This window comes from Zootoca vivipara, chromosome 5, assembly GCF_963506605.1.
Source record: "Zootoca vivipara chromosome 5, rZooViv1.1, whole genome shotgun sequence".
Classification (NCBI taxonomy): domain Eukaryota; kingdom Metazoa; phylum Chordata; class Lepidosauria; order Squamata; family Lacertidae; genus Zootoca; species Zootoca vivipara.
In genome coordinates, this window is record NC_083280.1 from 5,056,437 (window position 1) to 5,079,699 (window position 23,263).

Here is a 23,263-nt window from a genome sequence, read left to right on the forward strand (position 1 = left end):
GTGGGCAGAAAGTCACCAGTTTTGTTGAATTGGAATATAGTTGTTGAGTAACAAATGTAACTTTCTGGCTGGAAAAAAGAATAAAGCATTATTTTAAAAAGGTGACTCTTGGGAACGTGCAACTATTCTTGTACAGTAGTTCCCAGGCCCAAGGGATGGAAACTGCCCTTCTGAATTGCATCAGCCACTGGGCAGGAGTGATTTCAGTTCTTTGTAAGTTCTGACACTACGCTGATGCCCTCTGGGCACTTGAAAGGGTCAGCTTTTGAAACCAAGAGGAGAAATGCTTTGCCTTTGCTCTACCTGGAAATCTGAATGAGCCAAACGGGTCTGTCCCCTCCCCTCCCGCCGTTCGCCAGGAGAGCCAGCTTGATAAAATGACCCCATTCTTCTTCTGCAAACATTTGCGCATTTAATGCGTTTCTGAGTGTTAACAGCTTTCCCTAAAGGATCCTGGGAAATGTGGCTTTCAGAGAGGCTGGTGGCTGCTATCCCACACTAACAGTGAAAGAAGAACATCAGAGCAGCTTGCTGGATCCGTCCGGCATCCCATACATCTTACTTTTCAAATGATCATAGAATCACAGAGTTTGAAGAGACCACAAGGGCCATCCAGTCCAACCCCCTGCCAAGCAGGAAACACCATCAAAGCATTCTTGACATATGCCTGTCAAGCCTCTGCTTAAAGACCTCCAAAGAAGGAGACTCCACCACACTCCTTGGCAGCAAATTCCACTGCCCAACAGCTCTTACTGTCAGGAAGTTCTTCCTAATGTTTAGGTGGAATCTTCTTTCTTGAAGTTTGAATCCATTGCTTCGTGTCCGCTTCTCTGGAGCAGCAGAAAACAATCTTTCTCCCTCCTCCATATGACATCCTTTCATATATTTGAACATGGCTATCATATCACCCCTTAACCTTCTCTTCTCCAGGCTAAACATACCCAGCTCCCTAAGCCGTTCCTCATAAGGCATCATTTCCAGGCCTTTGACCATTTTGGTTGCCCTCTTCTGGACACGTTCCAGCTTGTCAGTATCCTTCTTGAACTGTGGTGCCCAGAACTGGACACTGTACTCCAGGTGAGGTCTGACCAGAGCAGAATACAGTGGTACTATTACTTCCCTTGATCTAGATGCTATACTCCTATTGATGCAGCCCAGAATTGCATTGGCTTTTTTAGCTGCTGCATCAGACTGCTGACACATGTCAAGTTTGTGGTCTACCAAGACTCCTAGATCCTTTTCACACGTACTGCTCTTAAGCCAGGTGTCACCCATCCTGTATTTGTGCCTTTCATTTTTTTTTTTTTGCCCAAGTGCAGTACCTTACATTTGATGGACTGATTGTGACTGATCTTCAGTTAAACATTCGACTAATACAGATGACAACCTTGAGCTCGGTTAAGCACTTTGAGAACTTAAAGAAGAAAAGTCCCTTGATCCAAGGACAGTCCATGTATATATTGGCTTATTCCTACCTCTTTTTCTTAAGGGTGACATGGACCATTCATAATGTAACAATATTCTTCACAGCTGTGAGCAGAGCAGTGCGGTGGGGGAAGTGGAGGCAAGCGACAACAATTAACATTGTTCACCGCTGATGTTGCACAGAAAAAGCATTTCGGTTCCTGAAATTGGTTCCGATCGTGCTGATAAAATATAATGGATACAATTCCACGGGATGTGGTATTAGTGTGAGAAAAAAGTCTAGATCCAATGATCCCTGGATGGCGGAGATGTCAGGTGCCATACTGGCACCCGGGCATCTTCACTTGGTTGCAAGTGGCCGGAAGCCAGGGGCAAATGCAACTGGCGCCTGGCTAATTCCAAACTGGGATACCATTGCTCCAAGAAACTAGGGACTCCTCCCCACTTCCCCTATGCCCTGTGCTTTCTAAGGCACAGATCCACGCTGTCCCGGCCTGGGCTGGGCGCTCCCCCCACCCCCTGCCCCTTTCCCCAGGAAAACCTGCTCTTTAATGCTGAATTGGAACAAACGGCAATTCTGGTTTTCTGCAGATTGCCCTGTTTGGCAGTAAAGAGCAGGTTTTCGTGTGGAAAGTGCCAGAACCAATTGCAAGCGTTCCCGTTTAAACCAGCTTCTGACTCTATTGCTGCTTAGGGTGCTGTTATGGGTGCTGCCCTTCCTGGTGTTGTCGTTTTCTTGCTGATGTTTTTAGTCTGGTAGTTTTGTGTCCTCTTGATTCTGTTACTGTGTTGTCATTGACATCTGCAAGCTGCTTTGAGCAACACATTGTGGAGAGAGGCGTGAATGTTGTCGCAGAGGCTGATGGAGGAAGGATATTGTGCAGGAGGGGAGCTGGGATGCCTGGCAGTAAATGAAGAATCATAATACCATTATACGGAGCTGTGGTGCGACCGCATTTGAAAGACTGTTGCGCAGTTCTGGCCACCACGCCTGAAAAAGGATATTGCAGAGTTGGATAAGGTTCAAAAAAGGGCCACCAAAATTATCGAGGGGATGGAGTGACCCTCTGCATGAGGAAATATTTGCAGGGTTTGGGACTTTTAAGTTCAGAGAAAATGCAAGTGGTGACATGATAGAAGAAGGTTATGAAATAATCCATAGCATGGAGAAAGTGGAAAGAGAAAACATTTTCTCCCTTTATTATAACATTAGAATTGCTGGAACTGCTAGCATCCTGTTCTCACGGTTGCCACTCAGATGACTGTGAGAAATCAGCAATCAGGATTCGAACACAAGAACAGGATTTGAACTCCCCTCCTGCAATACAGAAGCATTGCTGCCTCCCAGCTGTGGAGGCAGAGCAATAGCCATCCTGGCTAGTAGCCATTGATAGCCCTCTCCTCCTCCATGAATTTGTCTAATCCTCTTTTCCTGTGGGGAGGGAGTTCCACAGTTTAAACTATGCACTGCAAGAAGAACTCTGTTATGTGTCCTGAATGTTCTTCCAGGTTACAAATAGGATGGTTCTGACTTAACATCAGGAAGAACTTCCTGACAGTAAGAGCTGTTCGACAGTGGAATGGACTTCCTCGGAAGGTGGTGGACTCTCCTTCCTTGGAGGTTGGATAGCTGTCTGGCTGTCTGTCCTGGATGCTTTGTGATTCCTGCATTGCAGGGGGTTGGGCTAGATGACCCTTCGGGTCCCAATTCTACAATTCTAGGATTGGATGTCCAATTGTCCATGAGAGAGGCAGAATATACACAGACACCAACTGTATTTTTCTGTGTATAACATGCCCCCGTCTTTTGGGGGACTCCAAATTGAGAAAATGGGGGGGGGAATTGCCCAGAGTTGTTGAGCTTTTTTGGGGGAGGTTTGCCCACAGTTCCTGAGCTTTATTTCGGGGGGGGGGATTGCCGCTGACGATCTCCAGCCACCAAGCGCCCGTCCCAAATCTCCACTATAAGACGATCCCCAATTTTTAGCATAATTTTTTTAAAAAAGTAACCTCGACTTTTACACAGAAAAATATGGGGAGTACACCTGTGTGTGTGTGTGTGTGTGTGTGTGTGTGTGTTATTGGTTTACAAAAGTACAGTCATACCTCGGTTTACCACTGTATTCCGCTCTACCACTGTATTCCGCTCTGGAGAATACAGAAAGGCACAAATACAGGATGGGTGACACCTGGCTTGAGAGCAGTACATGTGAAAAGGATCTAGGAGTCTTGGTAGACCACAAACTTGACATGAGTCAGCAGTGTGATGCAGCAGCTAAAAAAGCCAATGCAATTATGGGCTGCATCAATAGGAGTATAGCATCTAGATCTAGGGAAGTAATAGTACCACTGTATTCTGCTCTGGTCAGACCTCACCTGGAGTACTGTGTCCAGTTCTGGGCACCACAGTTCAAGAAGGATACTGACAAGCTGGAACGTGTCCAGAAGAGGGCAACCAAAATGGTCAAAGACCTGGAAACGATGCCTTAGGAATGGCTTAGGGAGCTGGGTATGTTTAGCCTGGAGAAGAGAAGGTTAAGGGGTGATATGATAGCCATGTTCAAATATATAAAAGGATGTCATATAGAGGAGGATGAAAGATTGTTTTCTGCTGCTCCAGAGAAGCGGACACGGAGCAATGGATTCAAACTACAAAAAAGAAGATTCCACCTAAACATTAGGAAGACTTCCTGACAGTAAGAGCTGTTCGGCAGTGGAATTTGCTGCCAAGGAGTGTGGTGGAGTCTCCTTCTTTGGAGGTCTTTAAGCAGAGGCTTGACAGGCATATGTCAAGAATGCTTTGATGGTGTTTCCTGCTTGGCAGGGGGTTGGACTGGATGGCCCTTGTGGTCTCTTCCAACTCTATGATTCTAAGTACACTTCGGTTTGAGTACTTTCAGTTTAAGTACTCTGTGGACCGTCTGGAACGGATTAATCCACTTTCCATTACTTTCAATGGGAAAGTTCGCTTCAGGTTAAGTACGCTTCAGGTTAAGTACAGACTTCCAGAACCAATTGTCTACTTAAAGCAGGCATCCCCAAACTGCGGCCCTCCAGATGCTTTGGCCTACAACTCCCATGATCCCTAGCTAACAGAACCAGTGGTCGGGGAAGATGGGAATTGTTGTTGTTGTTGTTGTTTAGTCGTTTAGTTGTGTCCGACTGCCTCCCGCAGTTTGGTCAAACTCATGTTCGTAGCTTCGAGAACACTGTCCAACCATCTCGTCCTCTGTTGTCCCCTTCTCCTAGTGCCCTCAATCTTTCCCAACATCACGGTCTTTTCCAAGGATTCTTCTCTTCTCATGAGGTGGCCAAAGTATTGGAGCCTCAGCTTCACGATCTGTCCTTCCAGTGAGCACTCAGGGCAGATTTCCTTCAGAATAGAGAGGTTTGATCTTATAGAATCATAGAATCATAGAATCATAGAATCATAGAGTTGGAAGAGACCACAAGGGCCATCCAGTCCAACCCCCTGCCAAGCAGGAAACACCATCAAAGCATTCCTGACAGATGGCTGTCAAGCCTCTGCTTAAAGACCTCCAAAGAAGGAGACTCCACCACACTCCTTGGCAGCAAATTCCACTGCCGAACAGCTCTTACTGTCAGGAAGTTCTTCCTAATGTTTAGGTGGAATTTTCTTTCTTGTAGTTTGAATCCGTTGCTCCGTGTCCGCTTCTCTGGAGCAGCAGAAAACAACCGTTCTCCCTCCTCTATATGACATCCTTTTATATATTTGAACATGGTTATCATATCACCCCTTAACCTTCTCTTCTCCAGGCTAAACATACCCAGCTCCCTAAGCCGTTCCTCATAAGGCATCGTTTCCAGGCCTTTGACCATTTTGGTTGCCCTCTTCTGGACACGTTCCAGCTTATCAGTATCCTTCTTGAACTGTGGTGCCCAGAACTGGACACAATACTCCAGGTGAGGTCTGACCAGAGCAGAATACAGTGGTAATATTACTTCCCTTGATCTAGATGCTATACTCCTATTGATGCAGCCCAGAATTGCATTGGCTTTTTTAGCTGCTGCATCACACTGCTGACTCATGTCAAGTTTGTGGTCAACCAAAACTCCTAGATCCTTTTCACATGTACTGCTCTCAAGCCAGGTGTCTCCCATCCTGTATTTGTGCCTTTCATTTTTTTTTGCCCAAGTGTAGTACTTTACATTTCTCCTTGTTAAAATTCATCTTGTTTGCTTTGGCCCAGTTGTCTAATCTGTTAAGGTCATTCTGAAGTGTGATCCTGTCCTCTGGGGTGTTAGCCACCCCTCCCAATTTGGTGTCATCTGCAAACTTGCTCAGGATTCCCTCAAGCCCATCATCCAAGTCATTGATAAAGATGTTGAACAAGACTGGGCCCAAGACAGAACCCTGTGGCACCCCACTAGTCACTACTCTCCAGGATGAGGAGGAGCCATTGATGAGCACCCTTTGGGTTCGGTCAGTAAGCCAGCTACAAATCCACTGAATGGTAGCATTGTCTAGCCCACATTTTACCAGCTTCTTTACAAGAATACCATGGGGCACTTTGTCAAAGGCCTTGCTGAAATCAAGATAGGCTACATCCACAGCGTTCCCTTCATCTACCAGGCTTGTAATTCTGTCAAAAAATGAGATCAGATTAGTCTGACATGACTTATTTTTCAGGAACCCATGCTGACTTTTAGTGATCACAGAGTTTCTTTCTAGGTGCTCACAGACTGTTTGCTTAATGATCTGCTCTAGAATCTTTCCTGGTATTGATGTCAGGCTGACTGGGCGGTAATTGTTTGGGTCCTCTCTTTTCCCCTTTTTGAAAATAGGGACAACATTTGCCCTCCTCCAGTCTGCTGGAACTTCGCCTGTTCTCCAGGAATTTTCAAAGATTATTGCCAGTGGTTCTGAAATCACCTCTGCCAGTTCTTTTAATACTCTTGGATGTAGTTCATCTGGCCCTGGAGACTTGAATACATCTAAACTAGCCAAGTATTCTTGTACTACCTCCTTACTTATTCTGGGCTGTGTTTCCCCAGAAACACAGTCCATGGGACTTGCAGTCCATGGGACTCTCAAGAGTCTCCCCCAGCACCACAATTCAAAAGCATCAATTCTTCGGCGATCAGCCTTCTTTATGGTCCAGCTCTCACTTCCATACATCACTACTGGGAAAACCATAGCTTTAACTATACAGACCTTTGTCGGCAAGGTGATGTCTCTGCTTTTTAAGATGCTGTCTAGGTTTGTCATTGCTTTTCTCCCAAGAAGCAGGCGTCTTTTAATTTCGTGACTGCTGTCACCATGGGAATTGTAGTCCAAAACATCTGGAGGGCTGAAGTCTGGGGGTGCCTGACTTAAACCGAGGTACCACTGCATGTGCAATGTCTCTTTTCTTCAGGTTACATTTTCCACAGATCCGTTTCTTTTGTTGAGACATTAGTGTTGCATTAGGAAGAAAAGTGGGAAAGAGGTGGAGGGGGGAATAGTTCTGTTCGCTCCGCTTTTTTCCACAGGACCCACACCACACCACGCCTAATTTTCTATCAGGTTGACTCTTCAGGAGGCAACCTCCTCCTCAGTTTAACCTTGCAAGGGCAGACGAAAGAGGAGCAGGGGAGCGTATGGCTGTTGCAGAGGGAAAACCTCCAGTTCCTGTCTGGCCAAAGTGATGGGAGCTGTGCCTCTCTGAACATTGCGCACTTATTCGATGCAACAAGCATCAAAGAGCCCTAATGATGAACTCCCTACCCCCCCCCCACTTCCTCGCTTCGGTCTTGCTTTGAGGGCGAAGAATGTCCTCCATAGACCCCCGAAGCCTGAAGGCTGGCCAGCAAACAGACCTCCTTCTATTCAGGGAGGGAAGGCCCCATTCCGCAAACAGAAACTTGCCTGCTGCCTCTCCCCACCCCACCCACATGCCGGTTGCAAACTGATGGAGAGAGCCCAGGTGACTGGAATGCGAGGGATTTGGAAACACGGGGAGGGGGGGGGTTGCGTGTAAGCCTGCGGAAATTGGACACTGCCCTGGGTAGAACTTCAGTTTTTTGCTAATGGAATAAATTTTGGCTGCTGACGTCTCGCTTGCTGCCACCGGTGGGATGTCTCAGGTCGGGTGAAAAGTACTAAAAGCTTGCAGTGATTCTCCCCCCCCCCCCGGCACTTTGGGACCATTTGATTCCATCAGCAAAATCCTTTCCTGTTATTTTCCCCTCCTTGGTTTTAATAGCTAAACTTGCGTGGAAATGACTGATCAAACCTATATGTGGCTCCTCTTGGCTTTTGGGAGAGACTGTCTTCACTCCTGATCTCCGTAAGCCTTTTTGGCGAAAGCTAGGTTTTTGCCAGACATTACCGGGTTTTCAAAGGCGGAATTGACGTTCGGGGGGAATTTCTGAAATGTGTCGCTTTGTCCTGGATCTTAGGCAAGTCAATCGAAAAATCGTGTTTTTGTAAAAGGAAGCTCAGTAACTCTGGGGGTTGTCTAAGAAAAGCTCGGCAATTTTGGGGTCTTCCTAAAAAACTTTGCAACGTTGGGTTTTTTGTTTTTTGTTTTAGTTTTGAGCAGTATTTTCCAAATTTGGCAGCTGTTTTTGGACTACAACTCCCATCATCCCTAGCTAGCAGGACCAGGGGTCAGGGATGATGGGAACTGTAGTGCAAAAAAAAAAATCAACTCTGGAGACTCAAGTTTGGGAAACACTGGTTTAGAGAAAAGGTAAATGAGAAATGACACGACAGAAGTTTATAAGAATAATCCTGGCAGGGAGATAGCAGGTAGAGCAAAGCTTTCCCATGAAGCTGAATGTTGGGAGATTCAGGACAGATAAAAGAAAGTCCTGTACTGGGGGCAGCAGGTTAGTTTAGGACAGGCATCCCCAAACTTCGGCCCTCCAGATGTTCTGGACTACAATTCCCACCATCCCTGACCACTGGTCCTGTTAGCTGGGGATCATGGGAGTTGTAGGCCAAAACATCTGGAGGGCCGCAGTTTGGGGATGTCTGGTTTAGGACAGGCATAGGCAACCTTGGCTCTCCAGATGTTTTGGAACTACAACTCCCATGATCCCTGACCACTGGCCCTGTTAGCTAGGGATCATGGGAGTTGTAGTTCCAAAACATCTGGAGAGCCAAGGTTGCCTATGCCTGGTTTAGGAGGTCCAGGATGAGCAAGGTGGCGAACAGAACCCTTGTCTTCTAGTTGAGGGGAACAGCTTGAGAGAAAGAGCCAGGGGTGGGTGGGTGCTGTGTCCGCTCTCAGCAGCTGCTGCCTGAAGCAAACTCATCCCTTTGCCTAACAATAGGGCCGGCACATCACGTCCTACTTAATGTAGCCCACACATGCCTGCCCAGAACACCTGGAGAAGGATATCAATGTACATCAGTGTGAGCAGGGCTCGTAAATAGTTAGACCGATACGACGTCACCATTTTCTTATTTCAAGGATTTTTATAGCCTGCTTCCCAGGCATAAGGAACTTCACAAAGAGATTTATGGTAAGATTAAATCAAAGCACTCATCAGGAGCTCACAGAATACAGATCAGCAGTGCAGAGTTGCGGAAACTCTTATAAGAGCAGATAAAACCATAGTTATAAGTTAAGGAACAAACTGCAACACTAATCAAGCGATAGTTTTTGGAAACCTGTCTGGGCTGTCTAATTTCCATTAATATCTTTTCTGAGTAAAGTTTTTAACTTGCTTCCCCCCCCTCTTTGTTTTTGAAAGCTGTCATTCAAATGAATGTACCTATGAGGTTGTTAAAGAAATAAGAACAAAACAAATCAGGGCTTTTGGCACCAACGTTATGCCATCTATATTTATTTATTCAGCAGTCAGTTATAATCATATCCTTTCTCCAAGAAGATGACTGCAGCCTGTGAGTATTGTCAGCGCCGAGGGCCTTCTGGCGGTTCCCTCACTGTGAGAAGTGAGGTTACAGGGAACCAGGCAGAGGGCCTTCTCGGTAGTGGCGCCCTCTCTGTGGAATGCCCTCCCATCAGATGTCAAGGGGAAAAACAACCACCTGACTTTTAGAAGACATCTGAAGGCATCCCAGTTTAGGGAAGTTTTTAATGTTTGATGTTTGATCGTGTTTTTAATATTCTTTTGGAGGCCACTCAGAGTGGCTGGGGAAACCCAGCCAGATGGGTGGGGTATAAATAATAAATTATTATTATTATTATTATTATTATTATTATTATTATTATTATTATTATTATTGTGTTGCCCCCAGCTTTGTTTTTTTAATAATATATTTATTAAGATTTTTTCAAACAGATAAAAACATTTAAAAAATACAAAACAGAAAAGGACATACAACACAAAAAAGTACAACAATACAAAAAATACAAAAAATATAAAAACAAAAATTCAGACTTATAACCCTAGTCGCTAATCTATTGACTTCCTCATTCCTCCTCCTGTGATTCTTTACATATCTTCAGTAGTAAAGTCTAAATTTTATATACACTTTCTAATTATTACTTTAATATTACCTTGTTTCTATATCTTTTACATCTTAACCTTTTATATTCTAACCAAATCTTCTTCTTAATTAATTTATCATCAATTTCTAACCATACTTATTTTACACCATTGTATTATCTTCAACCTCTATTTTGTCTCCCTCACTTCCACTAAGTCTAATCTATTATATGCTTATTCTTTAAGTAAATTTTAAATTTCTTCCAGTCTTCTTCCACTTCTGCTTCACTTCGATCTCGGAGTCTCCCGGTCAGTTCAGACAGTTCCATATATTCTATCAACTTCTTCTGCCATTCATCCAATGTTGCCCCCAGCTTTGACCCCTTGCTTTGTTTTCACCGTAGGAAGAAAACCCTCTACAGAAGCGTCTTCCTCTCCTTCCTGCTGGTGGTGACGGTGACGGTCTTGCAGCGAGGCATGGCACCCAGCCAGTTGCTCCAGGGCCAGCCGCAAAAAGAACTCGCGGCCCAGGAGTCTGTGAAAGCTCAGAAGCGGGACGGCATGCTCCCCGTCGCCAGCGACTTCTGGAAGAAGCAGGGCCCGGGTCTCAAGGCCGCAGAAGCGACAGAGAAGGGGGTGTGGTCTTGGGACGTCACCTCCGTCAACTGCTCTGCCAACCAGAACTTCAGCAAGGAGGACTGGTTCAAAGGCCTGGAGCCCAACTTCCGGCAGTTCATGCTGTACCGCCACTGCCGCTATTTCCCCATGCTGATCAACCACGCGGAGAAGTGCCACGGAGACGTCCACCTGCTGATCGTGGTGAAGTCCGTCATCACCCAGCACGACCGGCGAGAGGCCATCCGCAGGACGTGGGGCCAGGAGAGAGAGATGGAGGGCAGGAAGGTGCGAACCCTCTTCCTCCTGGGCGTGGCCTCCAAGGAAGAGGAGCGGGCCAATTACCAGAAGCTCCTCGACTACGAGGACCGTATCTACGGGGACATCTTGCAGTGGGACTTCCTGGACAGCTTCTTCAACCTCACCCTCAAGGAAGTGCACTTCCTCAAGTGGTTCAGCATCTACTGCGACCACGTGCGGTACATCTTCAAGGGCGACGACGACGTCTACGTCAGCCCCAGCAACATCCTGGAGTTCCTGCAGGACCAGAAGGCGGACAACCTGTTCGTGGGGGATGTCCTCTTCAAGGCCCGGCCCATTCGCAAGAAGGAGAACAAGTACTACATCCCCAGCGCCTTGTACAACAAGAACGTCTACCCGCCTTATGCAGGCGGCGGTGGTTTTGTCATGGATGGCCCCCTGGCCAAGAAGCTCCACAGAGTCTCGGAGAGCCTGGAGCTCTACCCCATCGATGACGTCTACCTGGGCATGTGCTTGGAGGTCCTCAAGGTGACGCCCGTGGCCCACGCCGGCTTCAAAACATTTGGCATCGTGAAAAACAAGAACAGCAAGATGAACAAGGAGCCTTGCTTCTACCAGAGCATGCTGGTGGTCCATAAACTCCTCCCCTCGGAGCTGGTGGCCATGTGGGATCTGGTCCACAGTAACTTGACGTGCTCCAGAAAGCTCCAGATCCTTTAGCTCTCCCTGTTATCTCTGTCTGAGGGGAAAACGCTTAAGGGGTAGACATTGGTTGCTCAGAGCCGTGGGCCCACAACTAGCACTGTCTTTTCCAATGGTGCTGAAGGAGTAACCATATATTTTTGGGAAGGGGGTGTTTGAAGGGGGACAGGAAGCTCTGGAAGGTTGATTTTGGGGGGGTATTTTATTCCCCTTTTGGTGGTTTTTTTTTTTTGATGCAGCGGAAGAGAGTCTGACAAAGATTCTTCTACCAGCTTTCTTGCAGAGATGCCGGAAGGTTCTCTGTGGTGACCAGACCAAAGCAGGGCAGAGATGCCCCTTCTGTTGCCGTTCGTTTTGCGGCATACTTTTCAGCTGAGGGCTGGTCCCAAAGCTAAGACACAACTCTGTGTGCGTTTGTGTACGTGCGAGAGGTTAGACCATTCAGAAGCGAGCGGAATGAGTTTTTGAAGCAACACTTGAAGTACAAACTCTTCCCCTCCCTTCCTTGCTGTTTATTGCGGGGAATGTCAAAAGAAAGAACAGTTTGGAAATTGCTCTGCTTGGGGTGGGAGGTGATGTTGCTAAAAGGCCAGCGTGCATCTCCTTCGGGCGGGGCTGGCTGAAAAGTGCCTGTGCGTTTTTCTCACAGAAATTCTTTTACGAGGGAAAGACCACCCTCATCCAGTCCCTCTCTAAGCTGTGTAACACTCGATTGCCATCTTTGCCAACCTGGTGCCCTCCAGAGGTGTTGGGACTATAACTCCCAGCAGCACTGGCTGCGGCTGACGGAAGTTGTAGTCCAAAACATCTATTGAAACGACACCATCTATATATAAGCTGAGGCCAGTTGTTTTGTTTTTTTAAGGGGGGAAAGTGTCACCATGAGGGGGGAGAGATTTTTTTTGGTGTGTATTTTCTCTCTTAAAACAAGAAACACACCCAAAATTGAAAGAAAGAAAACCCACCCACCAATTGTCTTCCAGTTTTTTTGGGGGAAAGCAAGTCCCCCCCTTGGCTGGCTATATTACATGGGGGTATATTTAACTTTTAAAGGACAAGTTGTGGTTGAATAAGAATGCATTTCTTACCTAGAGTTTTCCCTGTAAAGCAGGGGTCTGTCAGTGTGTTCCAGCTGCAGTTTTATCCTTGTGACCTATTTGGGCAACAGCCGATCCCAGGACCTCTTATTGGGTGGATCGTACACCGGGCACCATGTGCCTCTTTGATAGAAGTTAAGAGGTGAGCAACTGCTTCCTCCAACGCCCAGGTGTGAAACCGGGCAAGATTTGCACGCACAGGTACGTTCATATGCCGTCCCAGCCCCTGGCCACCCACCCATCCTTTAGCTCTATCCCAAATTTTATTTTTAAGTCCATACTTAAAAAGGAACAGGCAGAATCTAAGGTAACAAACTAAGATTGATCCAACAATAGGCAGGGGACAAACACTTCTGACAAATTATAAGAAACTCCAAAATTCAACAAAGGAAGATTCTTTAGATAAGGGAAAAGCCATGAGATGTTTTTGATTGCCTGCCAATTCTAACTTGAGTTAGCTGTTGCCATTTCTCGCCCAGTATTGACTAGGCCCTTATCAGCCAACCTCTTGCTGCGGAAACTACAATCTCCAATTAAATGCCACCTCTAATTTTGCTGTAATTGACTCTCACCTGGTTCACTCCCCTTGATATCGGGCAGGGGCGGCCCACCCTATTTTGCCACCTGAGGCGAAATGGGAATTGCCAGCGCCTGCCCATCTCCCTTTCGCACCCCACCACTTCTGCTGCCACCACCGCACCCTGGTTCTTGCCAAACTCGGTGGGAGCTCCGGTGCTCCTCAAAGTGTTGCCGCTTAGCTTCTCCCCTGGGGACAGAAAAGATGAGTGGCAATGCTATGTGCCAGAAAAGCTCCCTCGCCAGCAGAGCACTGCCTCTCGCACTTGTACCGCCTGAGGCAGGTGCTTCCTCCCAGCTCTGGTGTTGGAGGACCACTTCATCTTGCTTGGTTCCCTACAAGTGATAAATTGGGCAAAAGATGCCTCCTTTCCTGTCCTGTCCCATCTTGCCCCAAGTTCATCAAATGTTTTGTTCCTGCTGTGGCAGAGTTGGCTGTCTTTGTTTGAAGCATGTACTTATCCAATAAGCAAATAACATACATTTGGCAAGCCGGTCCTTAAGACATCTTCAAAGCATCGTCCAATTTCACTTGATTTTAATTAAAAGTGCCCCTCCAATGTTGCTGAAATTCAGGAATCTTAAAGGCGCTACCAGTTTTATTTGGAAGGAGTGCAAAGAGATCCGTTGGGCACGATTGGCTGTGTTGCAAAGGGGGCTTGGATGAGTTGGGAGAGGCATGGGGCAATTCCGACCCATATCCCCTCATATTGGTGGGAGAAGAGTTGGGAAGTTTTAGGATGTGGACGGTTGCTTGAACCTGGGGAAGGCAGAATGTTTCAGAGAGGGGCTCGAACATGTGCCAACCAGCCCTCAGCGTGATGGGGAACTTACTCTTGAGCGATGCCACAGCCAGGACACCGCTCATCGGATGTCTTCCCTACCCACCTGCATGACGTTTCCCTCTTTGCTTAGTGTAGCAGTTGCAGAGACAAGTTGTTCAAGCTCCCCAACGACAGAGCCGGCTCCAGGAAATGGCTTCTTTTGCTGTGGGTCGTTCCAACGGCAAAGACTTTTGAGTGATGTTTATTACTGTGAAACTTTTAATTTATGATGATTCTTTTTTTTTCCAAGGGGGAGGGGAGGAGGGACACCTGCCCCTCCCTCCAAGAAGCAACTGATTTTTTTTATTCCTGCTCAGTTTCACTTCCAGTGGGAACGGCTGGCACGGTATCTCATCCCGGGCTGCGCCTGACGACCATCGCTCGCGGTGGAAATCCTTCTGCGATCTCTATTTATGAGAAGACACACGTGCTGTATTCTGTGCCTCGTAATTTATATGTGTCCGCAGCGTCTCTGAATGTCTATTATTTATAGCAGGTGCTGTTGCACACTCAGAAACAGTGTGGACGCTTGCTGATCTCTCTCTGCGTGTTGCTTCGACATAGTGGAGTTGTACATATGATTGCCATAAGATTTATGGATATTTTTGGGGTTTCTAAATAAAGGTTTGTGCTAAAAAGAAGAAAGGAGATTGGCTGCAAATGTGAGAGCGTCGGCGTGGAAATGGGAAGCAAGCAGGATTCCGCTGGGCGTTTGGGGGGGGGGTTCTTTATTCATACCCAAAAGTTCCCTGCAGGTTTTACGCCGCAATTCTGTGTTTGTGTAACAAGAAAACCCATTGGATTTCATAAGGCACATGTAGCAGGATGAGGCAATAAAACCATGTGCAGCACTTAGGACTGCAGTCAGTCAGTCAGTCAATAGACCTGGCTGAATGCTCCCCCAACATCAAGTAAATGGACACCCACCGACACCCCTGCCCTTCCCTGCAAGCAGAAAACTAGTGTATCAGTGAGAGAGAGAGTCTATATGATTACGATTTGCCTGAACTTTCTGACGGTAAGAGTAGTGATTGTGGAACGGACTCCCTTGGAAAGTGGCGGACTCCCCATTCTTGGAGGTTTTAAGCAGAGATTTTGTGGCCACCTGTCAGGGATTATTTAGTTGTGTCACCTGCATTGCAGGGAGTTGGACCAGCTAAACTTTGGAGTTACTTCTAACTTTGCAATTTTATTATTTACTAAACTTTTATACTGCCCTATGCATGTAGATCTCGGGGTGGTTCACAACACAGAATCACAACATAAAAAACACAAAATATACGATCAAAATAAGAACAAGCCAATCATTCCTTGCTCCACAACACAAAGGGCATTGGATATATCAATCAGCCAAGGGCCTGGTTAAAGAGGAGCATTTTCACCTGGTGTATAATAATGTATTCAATTCGTATATCAAATACAAGGAGCCCAGCGGCAGCAAATATCAAAATGCTAAAGCAGTGCAACCAAAAACAAAACACAACCTATTTAAGGGAATGGAAACCATCAAAAACATTTTTTAAAAAAACCACATGCCTTCCTTCTCAGTTGCTAATTTCAAGGTTGTGGTACAGGAAGGTATTGAAATTTATCCCCAAAATCAGTAGAGAGAGAGAAGAATGTGCCTCACCAGAGGGCATCCCACAAATGGGGAGCCACCACCAAGAAGGCCCTGTCAGGGGGGGTCAATGGCAACCAGGCAGCAGTTAGAGGAGATACCACTAACAGGGCATAGTTATTAGCTGGGGGGGGCAGTTTGAAGTGGCACCATCTCTCTCAACTTCAGCTACAGGTCAGGAACATGTGATGTTGCCTTCTATGCAGCGAGCCCATTCGTCTATCGCGGGGCGGACTCAGACCAAGTGGGCTGCAATAGGACTTTGCCACAGAAGCCGCAGACCACACCCTGAATTAAATTTCCACGTCATAAAGTGTTCACAGTATATTTAACATACACAATAAATTAAATACAAGGTGTGACCGGAAAGTGCGGTGACTGCTCACAGAAATCGGACAGCGAGAAATGTTTGAACATACAATTAAACCCACGAAATGCTTGCAATTGTGTATGGAGATGAAGCTGTTACTCGAAAGACAGCGTATATGAGTGGTTTAAGCGTTTCCGCGAAGGGCGGCAAACCATCGAAGATGACCCTCGGTCTGGCAGACCGTCAAGCAGAACGGCGTCAAACGTTGATACGAGTTCATGAGTTATTGATGCCGGATGGGTGTTTGGCCGTCCAAATGATGGTGGAAGAATTGCATATTCCGCGTTAAATCATTACTGAGGTTACTGAGTTGTCCCACGCTCCATATTCTCCTGGTCCAACCGGATTTCTTTCTTTTCCCCAAACTGAAACCTGCTCTTTCACACGTCCAAGCTTCTGTGACGAGGGAACTGAAAGCAGTATGAAAAGAGGACTTCAGAAGTTTCCAACACTTCTACGAACATTGTCAGCGGTGCATTGCATCAGAGGGGGACTACTTTGAAGGCCTGTAAGGCCTGTATATTCGAATATTTCTTGCTGTCCGATTTCTGTGGCCATTCATCAAACATTCCAGTCACACCTTGTATATAGTGAAATACACATTTAATAGATTTAATGATTAAACTACGGCACAAACTGATGTAGGCTTGTTAAACGCCGGACACACACAAAACTTGATTTTAAAAGGAATATAAGATGTTTTTTCTTGAATGCTGCCGAGGGCCTTCAAAATAGGGTTGGACCACCCTGGTCTAGTGCAGTAGTCGTCTGCCCTGACTGGGCGTAGCTCTCAAAGACTTCAGAATGGGTCTCTTCTGCTCTACCACTGAGATGAGTCACGACTTGCAGCTTTACAGCCTCTTAACCATGGGTAGGCAAACTAAGGCCCGGGGTCTGGATCCGGCCCAATCGCCTTCTACATCCGGCCCGCGGACGGTCCTGGAATCAGTGTGTTTTAACATGAGTAGAATGTGTCCTTTTATTTAAAATGCATCTCTGGGTTATTTGTGGGGCATAGGAATTTGTTTGTTTTTCCAAAATATAGTCCGCCCCTCCCCACAAGGTCTGAGGGACAGTGGACCGGCCCCCTGCTGAAAAAGTTTGCTGACCCCTGCTCTTAACACTTTTGCTTGACACTTAACATGAAACTGATAAGACTAAACCCAACAGGGAAGAAGGTCAACTGATAAAGGGCAGGGCAGGTAAGGTAACACCTGTTCTGGGCTCATGATGCTGATCAAATAACTTCCTGGGGAAGATGGAGGGAGGGAGCAAACTTGTTTTCTGCTGATCCAAAGGGCAGGACCTGACCGAACCAATGGATTTGGATTTCAAGAAAGGAGATTCCCACTGAACATTAGGAAGGGCTTCTGACACTGGAACGGACTCCCACAAGAGTGGCGGACTCTCCTTCCTTGAAGGTTTCTAAAGCAGAGGTTGGATGGGCCATCTGTCAGGGCTGCTTGAGCTGAGATTCCTGCATTGCAGGGGGGTGAATTGGTGTCCCCTGAGGAATCAGTTCTGTGGTTCTACATGAATTGAACTGAGACTCCAACCCCGAATAGGACTGCACTATGGATTGGTGCCCCTTCATGGATCAATGCCTTGTCGTGGCGAAGGGGCTTGAATAACTCAGAGAAGCTATGAGCTATGCCATGCAGGGCCACCCAAGATGGACAGGTCATAGTGGAGAGTTTTGACTAAACGTGATCCACCTGGAGAAGGAACTGGCAAGCCACTCCAGTATCCCTGCCAAGAAAACTCCATGGACAAAGACAACAGGCATATAAAAGTTATGACGCTGGAAGATGAGCCCCTCAGGTCGGAAGGCGTCCAACATGCTACTGAGGAAGAGCGGAGGACAAGTACAAGTAGATTCAGAGCTGATGAAGCGGCTGGGCCAAAGCCGAAAGGACGCTCAGTTGCGGATATGCCTGGAAGCGAAAGGAAAGTCCGATGCTGTAAAGAAAAATATTGCATAGGAACCTGGAATGTAAGAACCATGAGTGGAGGTAAGCTGGATGTGGTCAAAAATGAGATGACAAGAATAAATATCGACATCCTGGGCATCAGTGAACTAAAATGGAAGGGAATGGGCGAATTCAGTTCGGATGACTATCATATCTACTACTGTGGGCAAGAATCCTGTAGCAGAAATGGAGTGGCCCTCATAGTCAACAAAAGAGTGGCAAAAGCTGTAATGGGATGCAATCTCAAAAATGACAGAATGATCTCGATACGAATCCAAGGCAGACCTTTTAACATCACAGTAATCCAAGTTTATGCACCAACTACCGGTGCTGAAGAAAGTGAAATTGACCAATTCTATGAAGACCTACAACACCTTCTAGAAATGACACCAAAGAAGGATGTTCTTCTCATTACAGGGGACTGGAATGCTAAAGTAGGGAATCAAGAGATAAAAGGAACAACTGGCAAGTTTGGCCTTGGAGTTCAAAATGAAGCAGGGCAAAGGCTAATAGAGTTCTGTCAAGAGAACAAGCTGGTCATCACAAACACTGTATTCCAACAACACAAGAGACGACTCTACACATGGATATCACCAAATGGACAGCATCGAAATCAGATTGATTATATTCTCTGCAGCCAAAGATGGAGAAGCTCTATACAGTCAGCAAAAACAAGACCTGGAGCTGACTGTAACTCAGATCATCAGCTTCTTATAGCAAAATTCCAGCTTAAACTGAAGAAAGTAGGAAAAACCACTGGGCCAGTAAGATACAATCTGAATCAAATCCCTTATGAATACACAGTGGAAGTGAGGAACAGGTTTAAGGATTTAGATTTGGTGGACAGAGTGCCTGAAGAACTATGGATGGAGGCTCGTAACATTATACAGGAGGCAGCAATGAAAACCATCCCAAGGAAAAGGAAATGCAAGAAAGCAAAATGGCTGTCCAACGAGGCCTTACAAATAGCGGAGGAGAGGAGGCAAGCAAAATGCAAGGGAGATAGGGAAAGATACAGGAAACTGAATGCAGATTTCCAAAAAACAGCAAGGAGAGACAAGAGGGTCTTCTTAAATGAGCAATGCAAAGAAATAGAGGAAAACAATAGAATGGGGAAAACCAGAGATCTGTTCAAGAAAATTGGAGATATGAAAGGAACATTTCGTACAAAGATTACCATAATCAAGGACAAAAGTGGTAAGGACCTAACAGAAGCAGAAGACATCAAGAAGAGGTGGCAAGAATACACAGAGGAATTATACCAGAAAGATATGGAGGTCTCGTACACCCCAGGTAGTGTGGTTGCTGACCTTGAGCCAGACATCTTGGAGAGTGAAGTCAAATGGGCCTTAGAAAGCATTGCTAATAACAAGGCCAGTGGAAGTGATGATATTCCAGCTGAACTGTTTAAAATTTTAAAAGATGATGCTGTTAAGGTGCTACACCCAATATGCCAGCAAGTTTGGAAAACTCAGCAATGGCCAGAGGATTGGAGAAGATCAGTCTACATCCCAATTCCAAAGAAGGGCAGTGCCAAAGAATGCTGCAACTACCGCACAATTGCGCTCATTTCACACGCTAGCAAGGTTATGCTTAAAATTCTACAAGGCAGGCTTAGGCAGTATGTGGACCGAGAACTCCCAGAAGTGCAAGCTGGATTTCGAAAGGGCAGAGGAACCAGAGACCAAATAGCAAACATGCGCTGGATTATGGAGAAAGCTAGAGAGTTCCAGAAAAACGTCTACTTCTGCTTCATTGACTATGCAAAAGCCTTTGACTGTGTCGACCACAGCAAACTATGGCAAGTTCTTAAAGAAATGGGAGTGCCTGATCACCTCATCTGTCTCCTGAGAAATCTCTATGTGGGACAAGAAGCTACAGTTAGAACTGGATATGGAACAACTGATTGGTTCAAAATTGGGAAAGGAGTACGACAAGGTTGTATATTGTCTCCCTGCTTATTTAACTTATATGCAGAATTCATCATGCGAAAGGCTGGACTAGATGAATCCCAAGCCGGAATTAAGATTGCTGGAAGAAATATCAACAACCTCAGATATGCAGATGACACAACCTTGATGGCAGAAAGCAAGGAGGAATTAAAGAACCTTTTAATGAGGGTGAAAGAGGAGAGCGCAAAATATGGTCTGAAGCTCAACATCAAAAAAACCAAGATCATGGCCACTGGTCCCATCACCTCCTGGCAAATAGAAGGGGAAGAAATGGAGGCAGTGAGAGATTTTACTTTCTTGGGCTCCTTGATCACTGCAGATGGTGACAGCAGTCACGAAATTAAAAGACGCCTGCTTCTTGGGAGAAAAGCAATGACAAACCTAGACAGCATCTTAAAAAGCAGAGACATCACCTTGCCGACAAAGGTCCGTATAGTTAAAGCTATGGTTTTCCCAGTAGTGATGTATGGAAGTGAGAGTTGGACCATAAAGAAGGCTGATCGCCGAAGAATTGATGCTTTTGAATTATGGTGCTGGAGGAGACTCTTGAGAGTCCCATGGACTGCAAGAAGATCAAACCTATCCATTCTTAAGGAAATCAGCCCTGAGTGCTCCCTGGAAGGACAGATCGTGAAGCTGAGGCTCCAGTACTTTGGCCACCTCATGAGAAGAGAAGAATCCTTGGAAAAGACCCTGATGTTGGGAAAGATTGAGGGCACTAGGAGAAGGGGACGACAGAGGACAAGATGGTTGGACAGTGTTCTCGAAGCTACGAACATGAGTTTGACCAAACTGCGGGAGGCAGTGCAAGACAGGAGTGCCTGGCGTGCTCTGGTCCATGGGGTCACGAAGAGTCGGACACGACTAAACGACTAAACAACAACAACAACAACATGGATTGGTGTAATGCAGGGGTGGCCAACTCCCAAGAGACTGTGATCTACTCACAGAGTTAAAAACTGGCAGTGATCTAAACCTCCCCTCTTTTTAGGAAGTAGGAAGGCCCATTTGGGGGAGGGGGTTAAAGTTGTTGAGTTTTTTCAGGGAGGAGGTAAAATGTTGAGCTTTTTTTAGGGGAGCCACAGTTGTTCAGCTTCTTTGGAGGGAGCCAGTGATCTACCAGTGATCTACCGCAGACGTCCAGTGATCTACCGGTAGGTCACGATCTACCTGTTGGACGTGCCTATTGTAATGCAACAGTCCTAGACTGCAGAACGAGGTGCTGCAGGAATCGCTTGCTGGTTTCCTGGCCTTTAAAAAGCCGCATGGCCACCAGCAGCAATGTAGGTGTCAAAGTTTTCCCAGATACATGCCAAGAATACGTTAATCTACTGGAACTTGACCTCCATCCAGGAATAAATATTGAACCATCTGAAAGCTCGAGGGCTTGCGTACAACTAATCTACCTCGAAGCAATCCCACAAGCGGTGCCTGCATTTTGAGCTCTGCCTTGAATAATTTTGCAGAGTTGTTCAGCCCAGAAGCTCCCTGGGTGATAGTGGGCCAGTCACAGCCAGTTAACCCGCCTCGCCAGGTTGTTGTGAGGATGGCACAGAGAGGAGGTGGGGGTGGGGAGGGGAAGAACCATGAGCTCTTTGTAGGATATGAAGTAATAACAAAAATACATTGGGCACAGCAGGACAGAGAAGCCAGGTTGGAGTATCTTTCACTATTTAGCTCCAGACATTTTATCTTTCAGGACAGATAAATGAAAGGGCTTCTTGACACAGTTAAGTCAGACTGTGGAACTCCCTCTCACAGGAGGCAGCGATGGCTGCCAACCTAGAAGGATTTAAAAGAGGATTGGACGACTTCATGGAAGAGAGGGCTATCAAAAACTGCTTGTGGGTTTCCCACAGGTATCTGGTTGGCCACTATGAGAACAGGATGTTGGACTGGATGGGTAATTGGCCTGATCCAGCCACCTCTTCTTATCCCACCGGTGAAAAATGGGACCCAGGATAAACTGAAGTCGCACTTAGGAAGCAATTGCATGGCAAGTACAGCTGTACCATCTAGATTTACACTCCTGGGAGCACCAGGGTGAACTGATGGCAAGATTTACGTCAAGGAGGAAGGCGATACCCCATTCCATTGTAATAAGTCAGCGGTTCTTCCTGTCAGCTGAGTTCTGAAGCAGGATTTCTGCCTTTAAATGCTACCATTTTGTCCCGTCAGAGCAGGGGCAGGAAATGGCTTGGGACAGGTGGGCCAGATCTTGTATCTCCCCTTCCCTCCACAGACCAACTTGAAAGGTGGGCAGGCAGGGCAGAAAAGAAGAACACAGGCAGGTGGTATCTGGCCGAGGGCAGGCTGAGCTTAGTGGGGCAGCCAGCGCCCCATTCATCCTCATGGACCAGCTGCCATTGCTTCTTTTTCTTATGGGTTTCCTCCCAGACTCCTGCAAGGCTTTTGGCATGAGTTGGTTGCCTTGAACCAAAGCCTGACCAGCAGTTCATCCTTGACCAAGTGATGAAATTCAGGTCAGAGAACATGACACTTCCCAGCATTTATAGAACTATATCTCTTGATTGTTTAAATGTTTAGGATCTGATTTTCAACTGCGTGTTTTTAGAGTTTGTTAGCCACGCTATGCTCGGAATGAGGAAGGGCAGGATACAAGAAATAATAATAATAATAATAATAATAATAATAATAATAAATAAACCACAGCAAATCATCAGGGGGGAAAGTGGGCGAGCTAGATCTCCGTGTCAAAGGGACAGAACTGCAGTGGATATATACACTGTGTGTGTATATAAGGAAGCACAAATATTAGGAAATTCTACACCTACAAGTGACCTCCGTCCAACGGCTGCCAAACGCAGGAAAGTTCTTGTTCTTAGAACTGTGGGGTTTGCGAGGCACAAGACTTCATTCTTCTCATGGAGCCAGAATTGCTTTTTGTTGTGACAGCTGTCTAGGTTGAGACAGGTACAGGAGCAGAGAGAGAGAGAGAGAGAGAGAGAGAGAGAGAGAGAGAGAGAGAGAGAGAGAGCGCCATGTTGGTAACTCAATTAGACAGAATGCAGCCAACCCAGATTGCTCTTCTGCATCTCCAGCTAGCCCTCCCTGCCTCCTGCTACAGAGCATCTTTCAAATATGTGAGACGTGTCTATGGTCCACGGAGGGCAACCGCTCTCCATTCAAGTGGCCCGGGTTGCTGCTCCCTTTTAGAGGCTGCCAGCAAACCAGTTCCTTCGGGCACTGCTGCCACCTAGTGCTCAGCCCATAGAACAAACACAACCTCTTCTACCATTTCCTCAAGAGGGTCTCTCTGCTAACAGCTTCCAAAATGGCTGAGTCTCGCTGCCAGCGCTCCTTGTGCCCATCCACCAATGAGAGCTCTGGATCAGAGCAGACTTACGTAGGAGTTGGGGTCATTTGCTTCCACAGCTATCATTCATACTAGACAAAGTAACGGGTTGGCAGCTGTTTTTTCTTTTGAGG

The 23,263-nt window shown here is 46.5% G+C and overlaps 1 protein-coding gene across 1 annotated transcript in view; it reads left to right on the top strand.

Moving 5' to 3' along the window:
• Nucleotides 1-17,776, top strand: part of B3GNT7 (UDP-GlcNAc:betaGal beta-1,3-N-acetylglucosaminyltransferase 7) — a 28,378-nt gene extending 10,602 nt beyond the window's left edge. Inside the window, exon 2 of the mRNA XM_035133545.2 lies at nt 10,233-17,776. Coding sequence (XP_034989436.1) covers nt 10,233-11,424 — 1,192 coding nt within the window. The 3' untranslated portion in view covers nt 11,425-17,776. The remainder of the gene's footprint in view (nt 1-10,232) is intronic.
• The last annotated feature ends 5,487 nt before the right edge of the window (nt 17,777-23,263 follow it).